The sequence below is a fragment of the Lepisma saccharinum genome, chromosome 18 (genome assembly GCF_977018435.1).
Source record: "Lepisma saccharinum chromosome 18, izLepSacc3.1, whole genome shotgun sequence".
Classification (NCBI taxonomy): domain Eukaryota; kingdom Metazoa; phylum Arthropoda; class Insecta; order Zygentoma; family Lepismatidae; genus Lepisma; species Lepisma saccharinum.
This window is the reverse complement of record NC_139246.1, coordinates 62,733,959-62,755,801: the sequence shown is the minus strand read 5'-3', so window position 1 is coordinate 62,755,801 and position 21,843 is coordinate 62,733,959. Positions and strand designations below refer to the sequence as shown.

At 35.2% G+C, this 21,843-nt stretch overlaps 1 protein-coding gene across 1 annotated transcript in view; it reads right to left on the bottom strand.

The window, feature by feature from the left end:
- The window catches only part of LOC146002607 (midasin), a 586,494-nt gene that overhangs the window by 528,895 nt on the left and 35,756 nt on the right, over window positions 1-21,843 (bottom strand). The window contains exons 17-27 of the mRNA XM_083140572.1: window positions 20,229-20,414; window positions 18,651-18,797; window positions 16,740-16,872; window positions 13,976-14,216; window positions 13,370-13,578; window positions 11,812-11,958; window positions 9,629-9,773; window positions 4,106-4,216; window positions 3,537-3,656; window positions 1,630-1,811; window positions 226-361 (exon numbers count right to left, since the gene is read on the bottom strand). Of these exons, the coding sequence (XP_082996698.1) occupies window positions 226-361; window positions 1,630-1,811; window positions 3,537-3,656; window positions 4,106-4,216; window positions 9,629-9,773; window positions 11,812-11,958; window positions 13,370-13,578; window positions 13,976-14,216; window positions 16,740-16,872; window positions 18,651-18,797; window positions 20,229-20,414 (1,757 nt within the window). The remainder of the gene's footprint in view (window positions 1-225; window positions 362-1,629; window positions 1,812-3,536; window positions 3,657-4,105; window positions 4,217-9,628; window positions 9,774-11,811; window positions 11,959-13,369; window positions 13,579-13,975; window positions 14,217-16,739; window positions 16,873-18,650; window positions 18,798-20,228; window positions 20,415-21,843) is intronic.

Below are 21,843 nucleotides of genomic sequence, written 5' to 3'. Positions count from 1 at the left end.
GTGCAGTTTTTATACCAAATTTCAGATTATGTTCACAATTTTAAAACCACAATGTCATTTTATGTACTGCTTTGGATGCGTATTTTCACTGCTATAACACCGAAATTTTATTTTATTTACCACTTTTGAACCCGAAATTCACTGTTTTTGTACCGAAATTTTGCTTTTTTATTCACCAAAAAAATGTGCCTCTAATGATGACATATAAGGAAAACAAATTCTTACCTAACAATGAATTTAAGCGTTCCAATACACTATCATCAGCTAAAGAAATTTCATCGGCAAGGAACATATCCCCTCCTCTCATAGCAGTCACAAGTGGTCCATCGACCCACTCAAAGAGCTTCTGGATTGCATCATCCTATGAATGAAGACAAATATACGTAAGTTGAATTGTTTACAACATTTGGTGTTACACATTCATTTCTTTAAATTTTCTGCTAGCTTTCACACAAAAAAATTGTCTTTGGATATTTTCCATTACTTTCCTACTATTCTAGGTGAATTGAAACAAGGATGAAACAGGTGACAGAACAAACACAAAGGAATTCAAACTTCGAACTCCTTGAACATTTTATACTAACCACTCAGTCACAAGCTTCTTTACTGATTGAAGTATAATTCATTGAACACATTAAATCTTCTTTAACCTGCTGTTCTATTCATTTCTACTGAACTGTTTCATTTTGGGACTCAACACTTTGGTTCTATATTTTTAGTTTTATGAAGTTTGCCAGAATATCCAATAGGGATGTGACGAAGCTGAAAATTTACCGATGCCGATGTACTCACCGATAATTTTTGGAACCGATACCGATGCCGATATTTAACCGATTCCGATAAGATTATTAAACAGAAATGGGATGTTATTTTCAGCATGACAAAAATAAATTTGCTATGTACATTTCTATTGTATATCATATGCATATACATATATATTCACAAGAGATGCGAATGTACATTTGCATCTACAAAATGTTATGTGAACCTTTAAGAAGAACATGGATTCTCAAGAGATTAAACATTAGCACTCGGGCAGTTCTTTGAAATGCAAAATGAATTCCTGTTCTGCCAGATTCAACTTCAGAAACACGAGATTTGGAAGCACTTCAGGAAGTAACTTACTTCTCTTATCTCAAATCTGTTCAGCAACACTGAACACTCAATCACTGAATACTGATGCAGCAGGTATGCCCAAGTATTTTCTCAGGACTTGCTTCAGGTTTGAATATCCAATACAACAGCAGATCCTGGTTCAGCAATGTACTGTTTTATTTCCGATTTATAGTTAGGTTGATCCTCTGAATGAGTTTGCAATAATTTTATTACAAAAAATCTACAATAATGACGAATCATAACCAAATTTTCAATAAATCTTACAAAACTAGAATATAAAACTTATTAGGAGGTAAAACTCTAGTATAATCTGTACAGGTTTAAATATCGGACTTTTGCTGATTCCGATACCGATGCCGATGTGTCAATTTCGGCCGATTTTCATACATCTGTATCCAATTACAATTAGCACTCCATTAAACAGAATGTTGTCTATCATTATAGTTAAAATACATATGTACATAATTATTTGCAGCAGGATGTCTGTATGACAAGTTTCAGCATGCACTTTACCTGGCTGTGATCTCTGACAGGTCTGAGACCACCAAGGAAATCTGATCCTTCGGTATGCATGTGGCAATTGACTGTGTGAAGTTTCTGCCCAGCTTGTTGTGCAAACAACTGGCACACTGTAGTCTTTCCACATCCTGTTTCACCAACCAGAAGAACTGGTTCTTGGAATCGAAATGCTTGACCTGCATTATAAATTAGATTATGATCAGTTAAAGAGGAATTATTAGCAAAAAAAAAAATATGTCTAAAATTAATTTTAGCTTAATCAACTTTCCAGCCTGATCATTACCAGTGCGTAGTTAAAGATCGGTTAGTTCATTGAACTCTCAAGCCTAATTATTTCCTATTTTTGTGGGAGCAGGAAAAGGTTTTATATCCATTTTGCCTCGACACATCTCACTCAAAAGGTCGCTAGGTGCCGTGGCGTGCCCCGAATTGATAGTTTCCTGGAGTGAGGCCTTGCTCGAAAAAAGGTTTTATATCCAATTTTAGCTTAATCAAAAAATTGTACAACATTTTTTTTAGTGGTTCTTATCATATAAACATTAAATTTCCATTTATTTTTAAGAACACATGCCCATATCAGTACTCTTAACTACTCTGATAATACAGAGAAATTGATTAATGCAATGATTCTTCAACAATTCTATAATAAAAGTAATTGGAACTAACATTTTATGCTATACATTTACAAATACTTCCTTGTACATTTTACTAAGTACATAAACAATTTACAGTCATGAAGATTGCACAAATAAATGTCACAAGAAGGTATAATTATTTCTTTATTACAAGAGCATTTTAAATTACATTTACTTTACAGAAGTTTAATTCAGCCGACACCTACACATTTCTTGATGTGTCCACTAGATACTGTAATGTCACTGCTCTTCACAAGCAGACTTCACAGAAAAAGGATTGATTTATGTTGTTGTTTTTTTTCTAATAGAAGCAATTCACACACTCATTTAGCAATATCCTCAGAGTTCTCCCCATGTTGCAAGTGGAAGTGCTTGTTCAAGTTTATTATTAAGCTAGACACGATGATTGCAAAATATGAATAAGTATTTTCAGAATATTACACATTCCTTACGGAGGAATAACAACAAAAAGAACAACAACTTCAAGTTATGGGAGTTTTTTTTACTTTTGTGGTGACAAATAAAATCTTCAATGCATCCTCTTTCTGTTCATGTATGTTTCTATGCCATCAGATATTCCCAAGAAAACCAGTAAAATAATACTTCCATAAGCGTAATGCTAACTTTTCTCCTACTCCTTCAAGCATCCAGCACACACACCTCTCTTTCTCCAGTTCACCATGGCGAAAGATCAGTGGGGGAGGGGTGGTTTAAAGTCTTTTAAGGTCATATCTCATTTTTTAAATTTTTTTTTAAAAATATTAACAATTCCACATGATATAATTATTTAATCAAAAAATTAATCTCTCCCCGCAATGTTCTTGCACAGCCAATTTTTTTTTAAAAAAAATTTGGAATTTGTCCAGGAAAGAAAGCATCCTTTTTCATTTGAAATGGGATCAGAATTAATAAGCTTTCATTTTCCCGGCAAGGGGGCGCATGCAGAAAAGTGACTGACTCAGATTAGCAGGAGAAAAATGAGAATTTACTGCCAAAAGTAACCCAGTAAAAAAGGACTATTGAGCCACCTTCTGTTTCTAAGCCTCCCTCTCCCCTTCCCAGAAATGTAAAAATTGTCAGGATATTTATAGCTCACAAAACAGCCACAATCTGATTAAATTCCAAACAATACTTTCCGATGCTGATATTACTGGTATATTGATATCAGTATCAGCTTAGCCCTAATGAAGGACTGTTACCCTAAATAACTTCAGTAATGTTACTTGGTATTAAGTAGGATAGCTATGGTAGAGAGAGATAACTTACCAACAAGCACAGCAAGTCTTCTCATGCTGAATGTCCACACCAAATGCCTGAATTCTGGAAGTTGGGAACTTAGCACTTTCTCCAAAATAGGTCTGGTTACAGGAGATGTATCTTCATTCACTGGTAAAACACAAAACGCATGTAAAAATTACTGCAGTGCACTCTAATGATCCATGTTTCTGTAAATTTGAATTTTCGATAATTCAAATATTTCTTGTGTCCCCTTGGAGTTCGAATTAAAAAGAGTCCACTGCATAAAGAATTATGCAGTTTATGGTTTCTCTGTGTGTAAAAATTGAAAAAAAAAAAAACTATATCTTACAATTATATTTTAAAGCTATATCTCAGAAACAGTGTTTCTTTGCTTTTCTTGAATTCAAAAAAATATGTTCCCTAAATAGGTTAAGTTATCCTCCTTGTTTCTATTCACCAAACACAAGCTAAGCATTCTCAGTGCAAAAATTGAAGCATGATTTAATTGGACTTTTGAATGGTCTTATTTTTTAATGTATTAAATAACCCCTTCTCCCACCCTTCAAGTACATCTAATATGAAATGTTGCTACTTACATGTGAAGAGACGATTTGTATCAACCTTCCTCTTTATGTGCTTCTGAATTACTTCTGTTATTACTTGGCACTCATCTTCCTTTCTGACTCTTCCTGCTAACACAAGGTAGCCTGTAAACATGAACAAGCACTATGAGCATTGACAATCTTACGAGAACTTGTTGCCTATCATAATTATGACACTTGATATTATCTTAAAACTGGGTGATCATAAACATTTCTGGATTCTTCCTATTACATGGCTTCTTGCCTCAGACTCCAATGATCAAAAAAAAAAAAAATATGTGGTAGATTTTTCAGGGTGCAATACATTATATCTATGTTCTTGACAATTATATTTTCATGATTGGGAAAAGAGAGACGCGGTAGTATATAAATACGGAGAAACTAGTACTCACTTTTATCCGCGAAGCTGTTTTTTTCTTCTTTTTCGATTAATTTCAGTGGCCACTGCCACCATCCTCGTTGGAACTTGCTGCGCTGTTGCTTGGCGTGCGTCTTTTGTTCGTAGTTCTCTGGCTGCCGTTAGGTGCGCTGTGCATCTTGGTGCGTCGTCTGCTATTTCCGGGCGATAACTGCTGCAGTAGTGGAATCCAAGTATGGTGCGCTTGCCCGCTATCGATGTTTAGTTCGTGCGGGAAGTGCATTATGGCGTGCGTTTCCTTGATTTTGGTGTCTATGAGCGTGTGGGCAGTGTGTTTGACTCGAACCTTTTGAATTTTATGGCTATTGTATTTGATATGTCTAGCAAGACCAGTAGTGGGTTGGGCTTTTTTCGCATCTGCTAGGTGCTGTTGGATTCTTTCATTGACAGATCTGATGGACCTGCCGATGTAATGAGCCTTGCATTCACACTCTGCATCATATACACCTGGGTTGTCAAGGGGGGAGAGGAAGTACCGTTTGTGCTTGTTCAGTTTATCAGTTATTTTGGAGTTGGGTTTGTGCGCTACTTTGATGCCAAATGGGAGAAGGGCTTTGGCTATGCGGTTGGAAGTGGTGGGATGGTAGGGGAAGGCAAACCATTTATATTGGTCGCTGGGGGTTGGTTGTGGCTGGGCTGTTTGTGGCTGGGTTGATTGTGGTAGGTTAGGGTGTCTGACCTGTATTTCCGCCTTACTGCACCAAGTGGAAAGTTGTGATTCAGTGTAGCCATGTTTCAGGGCTATTTCTGTGATGGTGGCTATCTCCTCTCGTAGATCATCTTCTTTGCCAACAGTAGGAGAAGGCTCTTCGATAAAAGTTTAGCCACACATTGGCTTTTTGCTTAGGGGGATGGCTAGAGAGAGCATGTATGTACTGGTTGCCTGCATCCGGTTTTCTGTAGACGGTGGTTGTGAATTTGTTAAGTGCACGGCTGATGGTGATGTCCAGCAAGTTGATTTTACCAAGTTTTTCATGCTCTACGGTGAAGTTGAGCCTGGGGTGGATGTTATTTAGTTTGTTCACTAGGAGGTTGAGTTCTTCTGCCTTTTTGTATACAACTATTGTGTCGTCCGCGTATCTTCCATATCGGATGTGTTGTAGTTCTGGAGTGTGGAGTATCTCTTTTTCAGCCAGGTGCATGACGATGTTGGCTAAAGGAGCTGATAGCGGGTTGCCCATCGCAAGGCCCTCGGATTGGTTGTAGAATTTATCTTCAAACTGAAAGTAATTGTGTTTTAGACAAACTTCCAATAGCCTGGTTATCTCTTGTACCTCTAGGGCCGGGATTCTGTTAGTTGTCAGCCATCTTTCCACCGAACGCAGTGCTAGGTCTATGGGGATTGAACTGTACATATCTACTATATCAATGCTGGCTAATTTTGCACTGTCAGCTTGCACTATTGAAGTTACCAGATTTTTAGCATCGGCACTGTTGCGGAACACGTATGTAAGTTTGTGGTTGAAATGAGATATTTTGTTTTTTAGCCAGTTTGTTAGGTGAACTGTGGGGTAATTGAAGCCAGCTATTATAAGTCGCATGGGGATTCCAGGTTCATAGACACCAAAATCAAGGAAACGCACGCCATAATGCACTTCCCGCACGAACTAAACATCGATAGCGGGCAAGCGCACCATACTTGGATTCCACTACTGCAGCAGTTATCGCCCGGAAATAGCAGACGACGCACCAAGATGCACAGCACACCTAACGGCAGCCAGAGAACTACGAACAAAAGAGGCACGCCAAGCAACAGCGCAGCAAGTTCCAACGAGGATGGTGGCAGTGGCCACTGAAATTAATCGAAAAAGAAGAAAAAACAGCTTCGCGGATAAAAGTGAGTACTAGTTTCTCCGTATTTAATTATATTTTGTTGAATTTGATTTAACTTCCCGCCTATTTGAGTTTTTCGCCAAGTAATTTATTTATTACGAGGGTCACACTGAAAGTTTTGAGAATCGACAACAATAAGCAAACGCAACATGCTGCTGGTGTTTCCATATTTAGATTGACATTTCAATAGCAAACTTAGCAAGTTTCAACTTGCTCCAACTATGGGCTGAGTCAGCATGATAGTTTACACAGCAGCAGCTGAGGTTTCGTTTGAAGCAAGGATGGATTTAAAACGAGAGCATTTCCACGCTATGATTTTTTATGACTTCAAAGTTGGATTAGGCAAGAGTAAGTGTCGTGAAAGATTGCACCGTGCATTTGGGGATCTTTGCCCTTCACAAGCCACCATCTATCGATGGTTTGCAAAATTTAAGAGAGGAAGGGACTCCCTTGAAGATGAAGATCGTTCAGGGCAGTCTGCAACAGCCACAGCAGATGAAAATCTGGCGAAAGTTGAACAAATGTTGAGAGAAGATCAACGATGTACATATGTGCAGATTCAGACAAGCTAAATATTGGATCGGCAGCAGTTTGACAGATCCTGGATGAAAAACTTCATGTCAGGAAGATTTGCAGTCGCTGGATCCCCCACAACCTAACAAATGAGCAGAAAAGGACAAGAGTGGATTGGTGCCAGGAAATGATGGATAAATTCAGTGGAGGAAGATCAAAAAACATTTTTAACATCATAACAGGTGACGAAAGCTGGATATACCAATATGATCCTGGAACGAAGCGGCAGTCATCAGTCTGGGTCTTCCCTGGGGAGGATCCTCGAACAAAAGTGAAGAGATCAAGAAGCGTTGGCAAAAAGATGATCTGTTCTTTTTTCTCTGCTAGTGGGCACATTGTGACAGTTCCAATGTCTGCCCAAAGTGTTGAGGAGGAACCGTAAAAAGACAGGCCTGCTCGGAACCATGTTGCATCATGACAATGCCTCTGTTTAGACCGCAAGGAAGACAACAGATTTTCTGAACGAGTCAACAGTCAAAACATTACACCATCCCCCTTACAGCCCAGATCTGGCCCTATGTGTTTTTTTTTCTTTTTCCTAAAATGAAAGAAAACATTCGTGGTTGTCGATTTAACTCAGCTGAAGCTGCGGTGGCTGCATATGAACAGTGTTTTTGTAGCATGACGCATGGCGTTCAGCATTCAAAAAGTGGTTTGAACAGATGACACGCTGTATAGTGTGTGGTGGAAAGTACTTTGAAAGGTTGTAATGGAAACATTTTTTTTTCATTTTAAGGCTTCCATTCTCAAAACTTTCAGAGTGACCTTCATATATCGTTCTCGTTCTTTCATTCACATTCCTCTTGTACATACATGAAAGGAGTAAATTAGAGAGAAAGCTGCAAATAAAACTAACTTGACTGTTACTCATTAGTAGAGGCATGCAAATTTCGTTTTTGACGAAAACACGAAATATGAAATAACATGCTGTAATGTTCATTTTTCATGTTTCTGAAAGGTCTGAGGTGCATTTTTGTATCCAGTTTTGTCACAAAATAATGCGAAATGAACTGCAAAATGCGAAATTGACTCTTAAACACGAAATTTATTGTTTATATACCGACGCGACACTTTCTGAAGTCTGAAGTATCCTGCGAGTTATGCAATTCACGGAAAATTGATTAATTCTGCTGTAAATATTTGAGAAGCAAAAATGGATCCCTTTACCCAGGAATAAACTTAATACTCTGGTAACTACATAAATGTGCTATTAGAAGGGATAAGTTTATTTTGTGTAATAAGTGCAGTTTTTAAATCAAATTTATGATTATATTCACAATTTTAAAACCAAAATGTCATTTTATATAGCACTTTTGATGTGTTTATGCACCGCTATAACACCGAAATTTTATTTTATTTACCGCTTTTGAACCCGAAATCGACTCTGTTTTTGTACCGAAATTTCGCTTTTCTATTTACCAAAAATATGTGCCTCTACTCATTAGAAATGTATGGTTGTGCAACATAAAGTATGCCACAAATTGTTGATGAAGGAACATGTTTACTTTAATAAGTAAAAATCAAAAATATATCATCTGTCTTCACAACCTCTTTCCTGATTAGACAATTTCTTGTTTACATTTTTAAATTTTCCATATCTGTTATTATAAACAGTAGGAATTTAATGAATCAACCCCATGATAGTCATTAGAAACCAATAATGACACATCAGTAAATTTACTTTTTTTCTTGCTCAACATTCCTTCAAATAACTCATGACAAACTTTCACATTTCTGTTATCAAATTTAATTTTGTTACACTGTTATTTCTCTTGTAGTCTTCGGTTATTACAAGCATAAACACACAGTTTTTTGTTGTGACGTTTCAGAACACAAGCTCCCTTCTTCAGACGTTTATTTTTAGCTTGATACAGTTATAAGAAAAATTAAAAAAAAATTAACAAAAAAGAATCAGTTATGAAATGGGTGTTGTCAATGTTACATTGTTGTAATATAGCAACTTAATTGTCAAACAAGCAGTCTGTTTTATTTTTATTTCAGGTAAAGAAAATTGGATCACATTCCTCATCTTTTTTTTTTTTAAATTATGAATCTCAAATATCATCAGGCAATTCAAAATCATCATTGCTTTCACAGAGTTTCTTGATGTTTTCCATTACATTACTTGTGAAAAAGAAAACTCCATAGTGGGTCAGTGTTACCATTTCCATTATTTAATTTATTCCAGTGTTCTTCTGCAATGAACGAAGCTTCCCAGACAATCAAATCTATGTTTCACTGTTTTTAAACCATTGTTATAATTGTATCTTCAATCAAACTAAAATGTCTGAAGAAGGGAGCATGTGTTCTCCTGAAACGTCACAACGAAAAACTGTTTTTTTATGCTTGTAATAACCATATATATATCATTCCCATTAAGAAATATACATTTACCATTTTATACAGCACTTCTTGTTAATAGAATTTATAAATTTTAGATTGGATATTAAAGGCCTCTCAACTTCTGTATTGCAAGCAACACAATTTTACCACAGGCACTAAATATGGCATTAATTTTGGAGGCAAATCACACACAGTGCACATTAATAATAGAAAGAGACAAGAAACACTTAACCAAGAGCAATGAGAAAGTCAGGATCACACAATTCCTTGCATAAAAACAATAAGCATCAAACTAATTAATTTCTATCAGAAGAATCCCTCTTTCCAAGCAAATTATTGTTTGTGTTTACCTTCATCCGCTATGTGCTGGTCCCAGTCATAGAATTTTGCTGTAACGTTCCTGGCGAGCCTGTACCTTTCAGCCCATCTAAACAAATCACGCAATGTTATAAATCCTTGTTTGCCAGCAAATGCTGCACTCCCTCTTCTTCGAACCTGTGGACAATTAGCATGATTCCAGGTGTAACATAAATTACCTCACGTACACACATCAACTGCATCTCTTCTTGTAAATGCTCAAAATTCACATAAATGAGAGTTCTCAGTATATGACACTAATAGAGAGTTGTTTTATGTTATATCCTCAATAAAAACCAATTCAAATATTGCTTGAGTCATGAATTACAAAATCATGCAAGATTCTAGACTGACAGGTCCAATTAATTAAATTAATCTGAAAATTATTAACATCCCGAGGAATAAAGGTTTGAAAATTCTAGCATCTTTTTCTATCAATAAGCTTAAGAAGAAATGCTATCTTGAACATGGGATTTACCAGTAAGTTATTTTCATTCACCATTCTCTTCACCAAAGATCCTAGACTAATGTTAGTCCTTTGATGCAATAACTTATTGGATACATTTTCCAAATTGAATAACTTACTGGAAAGATACTGAAATTGTGACTTACACTTATAAGGCATAATTACATGCTTGTTTAAACACTGAAGGCTCAGATCCAAGCAAATCTTTTCTTATAAATAGGTTACTAAGATTCTTTTGTGTGCCATGAGGTATTTTTGATAGCCATGTTACTTTATACATTTCACTATGGTTATTTTGTATTACTTTTCCACCTCTCTAGGTTAACTGTGATGATGCAATAATTGACCTCTGTGACTGAGTTCAGATAGCAAGTTGAAGGCTTAATATTGATTGATTGAGTTGGTGTTTTAAGTTCACTTTGCACACAGTAAGGCTAATCGGGACTGGACCTACAGTTTAAAGTAGGATCCGAACCACTATGAGCCTCCACCGGGTATCGAATCCGGGGAAGGCTCACGGATACAGACAAACAGGATGCTTCCTGGTTATTGCATAATTTGAGCAATAAGACCTGAATGCATAATCAATAATAAATTTCAGCTTGAAAAGACATCAGTAATGAAAGAAAATAATCAACAAGTCACATAAAAATGTTATGATACATCCGACTAAAGTTTTTGTAGTGCATTATCTTGACTACTCTGCCACAAAGCTTCATTTACTACAAAAAAAAATAAAACTTGATGCAAGACTGAGCTGATTTATATTATATGTAGAGGCATGCAAATTTCGTTTTTGACAAAAACACGAAATATGAAATAACATGCTGTAATGTTCATTTTTCATGTTTCTGAAAGGTGTGAGGTGCATTTTCCTACCCTGTTTTGTCATGAAATAATGCGAAATAAACTGCAAAATGCGAAATATACCTTTAAACATGAAATTTACCGTTTATATACCGATGCGACATTCTCTAAAGTCTGAAGTATCCTGCGAGTTATGTAATTCACGGAAAATTGATTAATTCTGTTGTAAATATTTGAGAAGCAAAAATGGATCCCTTTACACAAGAGTAGACTTAATACTCTGGTAACTACATAAATGTGCTCTTAGAAGGGATAAGTTTATTTTGTGTAATAAGCGTAGTTTTTATATCAAATTTAGGATTATATTCACAATTTTAAAACCAAATAGATCATCTTATATAGCACTTTTGATGTGATCATTCACCGCTATAACACCGAAATTTTATTTTATTTACCGCTTTTGAACCCGAAATAGACTCAGCTTTTGTACCGAAATTTTGCTTCTTTATTTACCAAAAATATGTCCCTCTAATTATATGCTAATATCAGCTGTATAAAAATATTAGTTTTTTTAAAAAAAAAATGTATTAATAAAAGTAGTATTTATCCAATACAAACTCTAGATATTGTGCAAGGTATGATGAATACATATATATATTTTTTAATGCGCAGATTAACTATAGATATTTTCATATTTCATAATTGGGAAAAGAGAGACGCAGTAGTATATATAATACAAAATTCTAAGGCATAGCTAGGGAAAGATTGCACTGGAGTATTAACATTTGGCAACTCACAAATGTTTCCTTTCCTTATAAATCTGTGAGAGTGGCAGTCAACAGATGTACTAATTTCAAAACTAAATGCACCATTAAAAACAAAAGTGTTGCACAATATAAATACCTGTAAATCTAACATCACAGCTACCATCTTCTTACAATATGACAAAGGTACATCACACCTTTCATGAAGAATGGTTTCCAATTCTGAGGATGGGATTGTATCAAAATGAAGTTCCACAAATCTGTTTCTAAATGCTCTGGATAGAATCTGTACGGAATAGCAAGTTATTTCATTATTTAACACATATATATTTCCTATATTACATTTTATTGAGACAAGAAAAGTTAACTTCTTTTTCTTTCACAAGATTTTTAAAAGTTATTAACGAAATAGAATAACTATGCATTTCAGGATACTAATTGTATAAAATGTTAAAAATAATACAAACATAGTTGTTCTTGTGGATTATCTGGCGGATCTAGTAGACAAGTCCCTCCCCCAAGAATATAATGATGATGATAATGAATTTCAAAAAGATTTATTTCAATGATTTATGGGACGATATGAAATTTTGGCCGATACCGATAAAGTACCGATATAAAATTTACCGATACCGATAACCGATATTCTACCGATCCGATATAAAATTAGAAATGGTCCTGGAAGAACCTGAAAGGTTCATTGACCTCCTTAAAAACTGTGTGTTTCAAAGTGACTGCAGTGCAAGAGAAATTGCATATTTAGACATTTACTTTTTAAAGAAGTAGGGCATGGTATCCATAAAAATTACAACAAAAATTGCAGAATTTTGCACTAAACTATCAGATATTTATTGATATATCGGATCAATAAAATAATAGGTAAGTTTACCGATAAACCAATACACCAATATGCCTATATCGGACGATACCGATAGAGTACCGATTAATTGGTCCCATCCCTAGTTTATAACATGACAGTAAAATACTTCCTATGTCACATGCTGGCAACATGCTTGTTAAAAACCACACAAAACATGTCCCCTTCACTGTCTCTGGACCAGACCTGATGATTCAGAGATCAAATAGAAAGCTTAGACAATTTTTTCTATTGTGTTGTTCGTGTGTCTTGTGATGTTTTTAACAAACCCCAGTTTATAATACATATTATTTTATAATCATCATATGCATGATAATAATCCTTATAATTGTTATTGTTTGTACTATTAGAGTTTTATCAATTGCTTGACCCCCACCTATCAAAAAATATATGGTAATGCCCCTGCCACTGCATACTATGGGGCACACTGCCCTCTTGATGTCTAAGGGCTGTCGTTGGCTGACAAATTGTCTGTCTGCTTTTATCTACCACTGGATTTGATTTTTGATTTGATTTGCTTTATTTTACTTCACTTTTTGTGCCACTTTTGGCTAATTTGTGAACATGGCGATGATGATTGCATGATGAAATTGATGAATGGACACTCGCAAACATCCATGCCCAGGCCAGGATTCCAACCCGGGACCCCTGGCTTCGTAGCACGATGTGCTAACCACTCTGCGACGGGGGGCGGCTTTTTACCACTGGAGGAGGATGGTAAATAGAGAAGTGGAAATAACTTGATAATGGAAACAAATGCAAATTACATTAATCTTTAAAAGTACTGCAGCCAAAAATCTCTGGGAGAAAGAGTACATACCTTTCTACCACCATAGACACCTGGGGGATTTTGTGTTGCAAACAGCATGAAATTTGGATGAGCTTTCACAGTTTCTTGTGTTTCAGGAATGAACAGTTCCCTGTTGTCATCTAGAACTCTATTCAAGGCTTCAAGAACATCTACAGGAGCAAGGTTTAACTCATCCAATATGATCCAATACCCTTTTTTCATTGCATCCACAAGTACTCCTGTGGCAATAGAAACAGAAATTACATGAAAATCATCAATTCTCTCCAAAATAATGTCACAATGTACAATGGGTAAAATAAAAAATTTACATTATAGGAATAATAAAATTCTTACCAATAACAATGAAGAAAAAATATAAAATTTACTGATGCTAATCTGATATAAAATACCACACAATCATGATTATTAATTCATCTCCTATGGTATGCTGAAAGACAACGTGATAGCACAAGAATATGTTCAAGGATACTAGGTACACTTCCTTTGTTCAAAAAAAGGAAGTGCATGTTAAAAATTTATGTTACAAACCAGAGAAAATGAATGATTCAGAGAAACATAAAAAAAAAATAGCAGTATAGTGAACTCGACTATCAGATGAAAAATTCCAAAACCTACCTTCTCTGAACACCAGTTTCCCACTTTCATCTGACATATAAGATCCTATATACTCCTGCAAGTCTGTATGTTCATGATTGTTTATTCGCACGCACTGATTGCCAGATGCCTCAGCTAAGTAAGTGATCAAGCTGGTTTTGCCAACTGATGTTTCACCCTGCAGAAGCACTGGATGCTTCCCAAGGGAGACAACGCGCACAAGGTCATGTAGGTTTCTTCTAACTGATGGAGTCAAAATGTACTGAAACAAGAAAACGCATTATTACAAATATGAAACAGACCAGCTTCCTCAAATAAAAAAAAATAATTAAAGTTTATAGCCATGGTTTGATAATGAATGTCATAATCTAATAGAAATAAGAAATCAGGCTAGACTTAGGTGGTTAAATAACTCTGATGATACAAATCTAAACAATTATAATAGAATAAAGCGAGAAGTTAACCGCACGTTTAGAAGTAAAAAAAGAGATTACTTGAAAAGCAAAATTAACGAAATTGAAACAAACAGCAAAAATAAAAATATCAGAGATTTATATAAAGGTGTAAATGAATTTAGAAAGGGGTGGCAACCTAAAGTAAACTTGATAAAAGATAAAGACGGTGATTTTCTAGCTGACCCAAGTGATATTCTAAATAGATGGAAGAACTACTTTAATGACCTTTTAAATGTCCATGTAGGAGATAAATCAGAAGTGAATGAAGTACACACAGCAGAACCTTTAGTTCCAGAACCCAACTTGACTGAAGTTAAAGATGCTATTAAAAGGCTAAAGAATAACAAAGCACCTGGCATTGATTTAATACCAGCTGAGTTAATTAAATATGGTGGAAATTCATTAATGTATCAAATTCATAAATTAATCTGTTTAATATGGAATAAAGAAGAAATCCCTCAACAGTGGAAAGAATCCATAATTGTTCCTGTGTTTAAAAAAGGTGATAAAATGAACTGCAATAATTACTGTGGAATTTCTCTACTCTCAACAACATATAAAATATTATCTAACATTCTTTTAACAAGACTAACCCCATATGCTAATGAAATTATAGGTGATTATCAATGTGGATTTAAACGTAACAGATCAACTACAGATCAAATTTTTCACATCAGACAGACACTTGAAAAAAAGTGGGAATATAATCAAAATGTCCATCAGCTATTCATTGATTTCAAAAAAGCATATGATTCAGTCAAAAGAGATAAACTATATAATATATTAGTTGAGTTTGGAATACCTAAGAAGCTTGTTAGTATGATAAAAGTATGCACCAGTGAAACAGAAAGTAAAATTCGTGTGGGTATTAATATGTCTGACAAATTTACAATTCATGATGGGTTAAAACAAGGAGATGCATTATCTCCATTGCTCTTTAATTTTGCCTTAGAATATGCTGTTAGGAAGGTAAACGAAACTAAAGAAGGACTAAAATTAAATGGTGTGACTCAGTTGTTAGCATATGCAGATGATGTAGACTTACTGGGGGATGATGTGAATACAATTAAGAATAATGCTAAAATATTTTTCAAAACTGTTAAAGAGATAGGTTTGGAAGTTAACAAAGAGAAAACTAAATATATGCTTACAGGCCGAAACCAAGTGTTAGGTAATAATCAAAATCTAATTATTGATAACAACTCGTTTGAACCAGTTTCCAAATTCAAATACTTAGGAGTAATATTAACAAATGAAAATTATATTAAAGAGGAAATAAAAAGTAGGCTTAATTCAGGAAATGCATGTTACTTCTCTCTTCATAAACTTTTGTCTTCTCGTTTAATATCTAAGAAACTGAAAGTTAAAATATACAAAACAGTAATTTTGCCTGTAGTATTATATGCATGTGAAACTTGGTCCCTTACATTGAAAGAGGAACATAAATTGAGAGTATTTGAAAATAAGATCCTTAGGAAAATATTTGGACCTAAAAGGGATGAGGAGACAGGTGAGTGGAGAAGGTTACATAATTTAGAACTACATAATTTGTATTCATGTCCAGATATTATTAGAATAATTAAATCAAGAAGACTTAGGTGGGCAGGCCATGTGGCACGAATGGGAGAGGAACGAGGAGTTTACAGGATTCTTGTTGGGAAACCTGATGGTAAGAGACCTGTAGGAAGGCCAAGACGAAGATGGAGGGACAACGTTGAGATGGACCTAAGGGAAATCGGTAGGGATGGAAAAGAGTATATAGAACTTGCTCAAAATAGGGAAACATGGAAGGCCTGTGTTGCTGCAGCCATGAACCTTCGGGTTTAAGAAGGCTAGAGAGTTAGTTAGTTAGTTATAGCAGGGGTGTCCTTTGACACTAAAGGGTGGATTCCCATTGCACCAAACCCAAAACTACTTCATATTCAACTGGTGGTGTAATGACCCCACCATAGGAGACACTTATACCTAAGAATGTTAATGTAGAATAGAGCATACAGATGAACCAAAGAAAAATATTTGCAGAAACTAATTAAATATCAATACACAGTATGTTCAAAACTATTACAACTTCAACACTGATCGCTTATAACGAATGCAAAGAGAGATATTCACAATGGGTTTTCAGCATTCTGAAGCCTTATTAATACTTTTAGTTGCCAGTTCATTACATACAAGTACTTGAGAAATTAATTAATAGTTCAAATCAGAAATTATTGTAGGGTGATAATTTTGTGAGATTGGCACCATGCTAATCTGTGGTTTATGACCAATAGAGATCATGTGTAGGACAGGGTCCTTAATTATAATCAAAATGTACAGAAATATATTACCTTCTTAGGTACTTTAGGTGGAAGAGAACCTCTGGTTACCCAATAACCTTCAAAATTAATACACTCTGCTCCAACAGGTTTCGGTATCTGAAATTCGAGTGATGATTTGGCATTCTTCTCCTTAAATGCAGCTCTGTAAGTAATAAGAATATAAATTATGTCAAGATATCACAAAATGCAAAAATATAAGATAAAATCAAATATAAGAATAACATCAGAATGTAATTTTAAAAAGTCCCCCTCATTTCCCAAGGGCTCACTCATGTATGGGTTATGTAATAATTGTAAAGTATTGTTCTTTTTTTTTCCTGTACACTGCTGATACAAGAGCCTGCATTATCTTTAAAATGCAGAGGACCTTCTCGTACGCCACATCTTACTCCCTTCCTGCCGGTATGTCTGAGGACTGCAACTGGCTCCAGTGTTTTGTCTAGTGGTTGCAATACTGCAATACAAAGCTGTCCCTTGCAGATACCTGGTTCAACAGCAATGACTCGTCCAGTGTAAAGGAGGAAAATTGGTTCGTCTTGAAACTGCAGTCTCTCAAGACTGTTTTGCTTTGATAATTACAAAATATGAGCATTAGACAGAAAACAGGAGTTAAACGGCACACACACTTTCTCTTCTACTGCCTGCTGATAAATTAATTGTAACTCTTATTTTACATCTGGCACAAAAATAAATATCACCTTGAAAACACAGAGCAGCGCAGGAAGGAAATGCACATAAAGTTCAATATAATATGCAGTGGAACCTGATTTTATGTTCCTGGATTTTATATTTTCCTGCATTATACATTCAATTCTGTTTTTACATTTTCCTACATTGTAAGTCTTTCAGCATGGTCCCCTGAAAAATGTAAAACTGAGGTTCGACTGCAATCTCTGTCTTTCCTCAGAATCATTCACATGCTGAAAATCAATCACAAATGTTCAATGTAAGAACAGACACCGAGACAGATTAAAGAAAATAATGAAACACGTTATTTACGGGGAAACTTGTGTCAGGAAGGGGTGTTTGCCCTCCAAAAGACTCCTAAATCCATCAATAAATCGTCGATTAATGTAAGAATAAACACTGACATCTAACAAGAAGTGATCATCCTGTTACTAGAGACTTTAACAGAGAAATAGAGATCTCACTGATCAAGCACTTAAACTGAACCTAATACAGGGGAACACCGATCTTACATTTTTCCACATTATGCATTCAATATTCATGTCTCAATAGAGCAAAATGCTACAAAATTTTCCTCGATTTTACATTTTGCCTTATTTTACGTTTTTTCAGCTTTGTCCCCTGAAAAATGTAAAATCGAGGTTCCACTGTAATTTGCAGCTAAAAGCTGCAATCTGCTTGCTACCCCTACCCACAAGAGAGAATTTTTCACTCCATGCTTTACATTTTGGAGGAGATTTTTAATATTACTTTTTTTTATGTTGAATTTATTTTTAAAACAGCATACTCCCTCCCAAAAAAGTCTACTGTGTAGTAATTTCTTAGCCATACCAGAGTTTCACCCCTCCCTCATGTTTTCCTGCCTTTGATGATGCTTTTTATTTATGGGCCCTTAAAAAAACTAAAAATCACCGATTCTACTGAATATATTCATTAGATATTGGTAATGTACATGGTCACTGATGTACAAAATTTACTATGTTTTGTCCACCTATTACTATCCTCTGATGCAAATCTAGATAAATCAAAAAAATCACAAAAAATGTTCGAAAATCATTGCCCATATTAAAAACTAAATTCTTTTGCATCACACAATGCAAAATACCAAGGAATACCAGAATTTGCAGTACTAATTTTGGACCATTCAAATGCTTCAGTTTCTACTGAAGCATTTGAGTGGTCAAAAATTAGTGAGTATTAAAGATGAATTTCTTTCCTTGTCTGTGTACTTACTGAGCTACCAGTGCTTGAACTAATGGATGTGAACTGCGATCTAGCTGTGTTAAGAAACTGAGACAGAGGGCTTCGTAAAGGGATCGCTCAACAGATCCACATGGGTTCTTTGCTGCAACATACAATGCTCGGCACAAAGTTCTCAAGCTGCAGAGAGAAATAAAAGAGGATTTTTCATTTGGTAAAAATTGCACTTCTCCAGGGTTAAGTCAAACAGATTAAATTATACAAATTCAGAGAAAAAAAAATCATTTCCCATTTGTTTTGAAAAACTCCACATTACTACATTAGACTACCAAAAGAGCAAATCCAAAATTACTGACTTTATCATGGCTTTTTCTTGACCTTTTTTCATTTTTCTTAATCTTTATTTATTCAATCTCTATTTGAGTAAAGTTGGAAATTAGTAATTAATAAAATAAATATTTATTCAATGAAAACTCCTACCAAAAGACCAGTTAAGATGACAACTGAAGCTGTATTTAATCAGAAAATTAGACTCGCTTTATCTGTTGATGCATCCTGAACTGCATTTGGCAGACTAGCAAGGCTCTGGTGTCTGGACACTCAGCCAGTAAAATCTAATGTGGAGCTCATGTTCTCCTTAAAGATTTGGGCATTCTCATTTTCACGATTGAGCAAAGGGGTAGAAAAAGTGAAGTAAAATTAACTAAATCAGTCAGTCATTGTGATTGCAAAAATTCTTGACCACAAGAATAACTTCCTGACTTTTTATTGACTTCTTGACCTACTTGTTGATTTCTTTTAATTTTTCTTGACTTTTATGACTGGTTGACACTCTGGTAGATCAATTCCCAAAAGGGCTGGAAGTATAATGGGCTTTTAGAAATATCAAGAATGGAGCACAATATACATAAGAAACATGACAAAACATACATGGCTGCCACTTGAACTGCTTTTACATCTTTTCTATGAAAATCCTACTAAACAATTCCACACACTTCAAAATTTGTCTTGCCAACTGAATTAATATTCATATTTTGCATTGTGCAAATTACTCACTTTTAGGAAATATTAAAATATTTTTATATATTAATAAAAAGATAAAAATGTATACAAACCTAAATGACTTACGACAAGTGAGTACAACTGAATTAATATGCACAGATGTATTTATGTATCTCAAAATACACTTTTGGAAAAAAATTCATCATTCAAGAACAAAAAAAAAGGTAAAGTGTTCCCCTGTTCTTAGCACCATGCCATGAAGGCGTATAGGGGGTGTGGGGGTAACGCCCCACACTTTCTTGATCCAGTCATGAGTGGGGTTGATGTGATCAGCATCACGCCCCTGACCGCCTTTACCCCCCAGGGTTTCCCCCAGGTACCCATGTTATTCGATGCTGGGTGGGCGCCGGGGCCGCTTCCATCGTTAGAAAAGTTCCCGGATTTGAACCGGGCAGGGATCGAACCCTGGACCTTTAGCATGGTAGTCAGACGCGTTACCGACTGAGCCACCGCAGCCACTCATTCAAGAACAAGAATAAACTAACTGGATTCTCTATTTAAAAATGCAAATCGATGGAAAAGTAGAAGAGCAAACAAAACTCTGCTTACCTGTAATGAGGTTTCTGTCCAGTGCCATCATTTAAGTTAAAAGTGCTTTCCCTTCGAACTTTTAAATAGAACTTGACAATCTTATGTATGCGGGGTGATGAAAGGGACAAGTTCTTCAAGTACAATGACACAAGACTCATGAGATCAACTTCATTTGTCAGCTCGTCTACAAAAAATTCTGTAAACCTGTAATAGAAGAAAAGATTTGATTCATTTCGTAAGTTAAATAAATTTACACCGTATCTATTATTCATTTAAAATTACACACTGACATCACACTATTGCAAACCTCTTAACCCTTATCCGGGCAACCAGAGTCTATCAGACACTGTTGATTATATTTTTTGTCACATACTTCAAACGATACTTCCTGCGAACGTGATATTTTTTGATGTTGTTTGTTTCTCTCCTTTTTTCTCATTTCACAATATTTGATTTTGTTTGATACGATAAAGTAAGTCAGACGTAAAAAAAAATTCCATCTCACTTACGTAAACGGGCAAGCAGTGTCTGTCGGACACAGTGTACAAACAAAAGTTGTAATATTACTTGAATATGTATTAACAAATGTTTAATCAAAAATAAACAGGGTTCCTACACAAAATCATACAATTTTTTTCCAGGACATTTCCAGGACTTTTCAAGGATTTTCCACAATTGCTCCAGGTCAAGTGTAGAAAGCAATTGAATTTGAATTTAAAATTTTGGGTGCGTCAGCACTAAGGCTATTTTGCACCTGTCACATTATATGGGGTCCAGCCCCTTATTGTTACACGTAACAACTCTAACGTTGCAGAACTAAAATCATAAAATATTAAAATCTTCTGACTTTCATTAAAAGCTGAGGCTGTAAAGGAGCAGTTAGCACAAATAAGGACAAAACACAGGACAACACAAACAAAATTATACTGGCCATGGGGTCAGTCGCCAGAGCCTCGATAGTCTGCAGTCCAGGGTGTACTATGTGGAAGTGAGGTTGACTATTGGGTGCACTACGTGGAAGGTGCACCCCTTACACCCCATGTAGAAAGTTAGCATGGCAAAATACACATAATTACATATTTTCTTTTATTAACAAAAAATAGTTCTAAATTTTTTTAATGCAGGCTCCCAACTCCCCTACACCTGCTCCTTTCCACACCTTTCATTTCTTAGTATAATGAAGGTTATTTAATTTTTACAATAATACAGAAAAAATACAAAGGTAGAAAAAATAAACACAAGTATATATAAGTTTATAAAAAATTACCATCTTGTATTACAAACAAGAATAATATCCTTGGAAAACTTGGAATATTTAGGATAGCAAACCCTTTTTTTTTTTAACCATTATTATTATCATCATATTTTCTACCTCTGAGCGATACCAAATAATACATTATACTTCAATCACAAAAATAAAACTTATCACAAAACTATGACTACAGTATACAGCAACGTGACATAAGTAAATAAACCACTGTCATGACACTGGCCTGTTTTAAATGAAAACTTATTGTAATTCATACAAATAAAATGGGGCAAAGGAATTTCCAGGACAATCTCCAAAATTTCAGGTAAAGCTTGTAAAAATGTGAAACTTCATAACATTTCCATGCCTGGAAGGAATATTTTA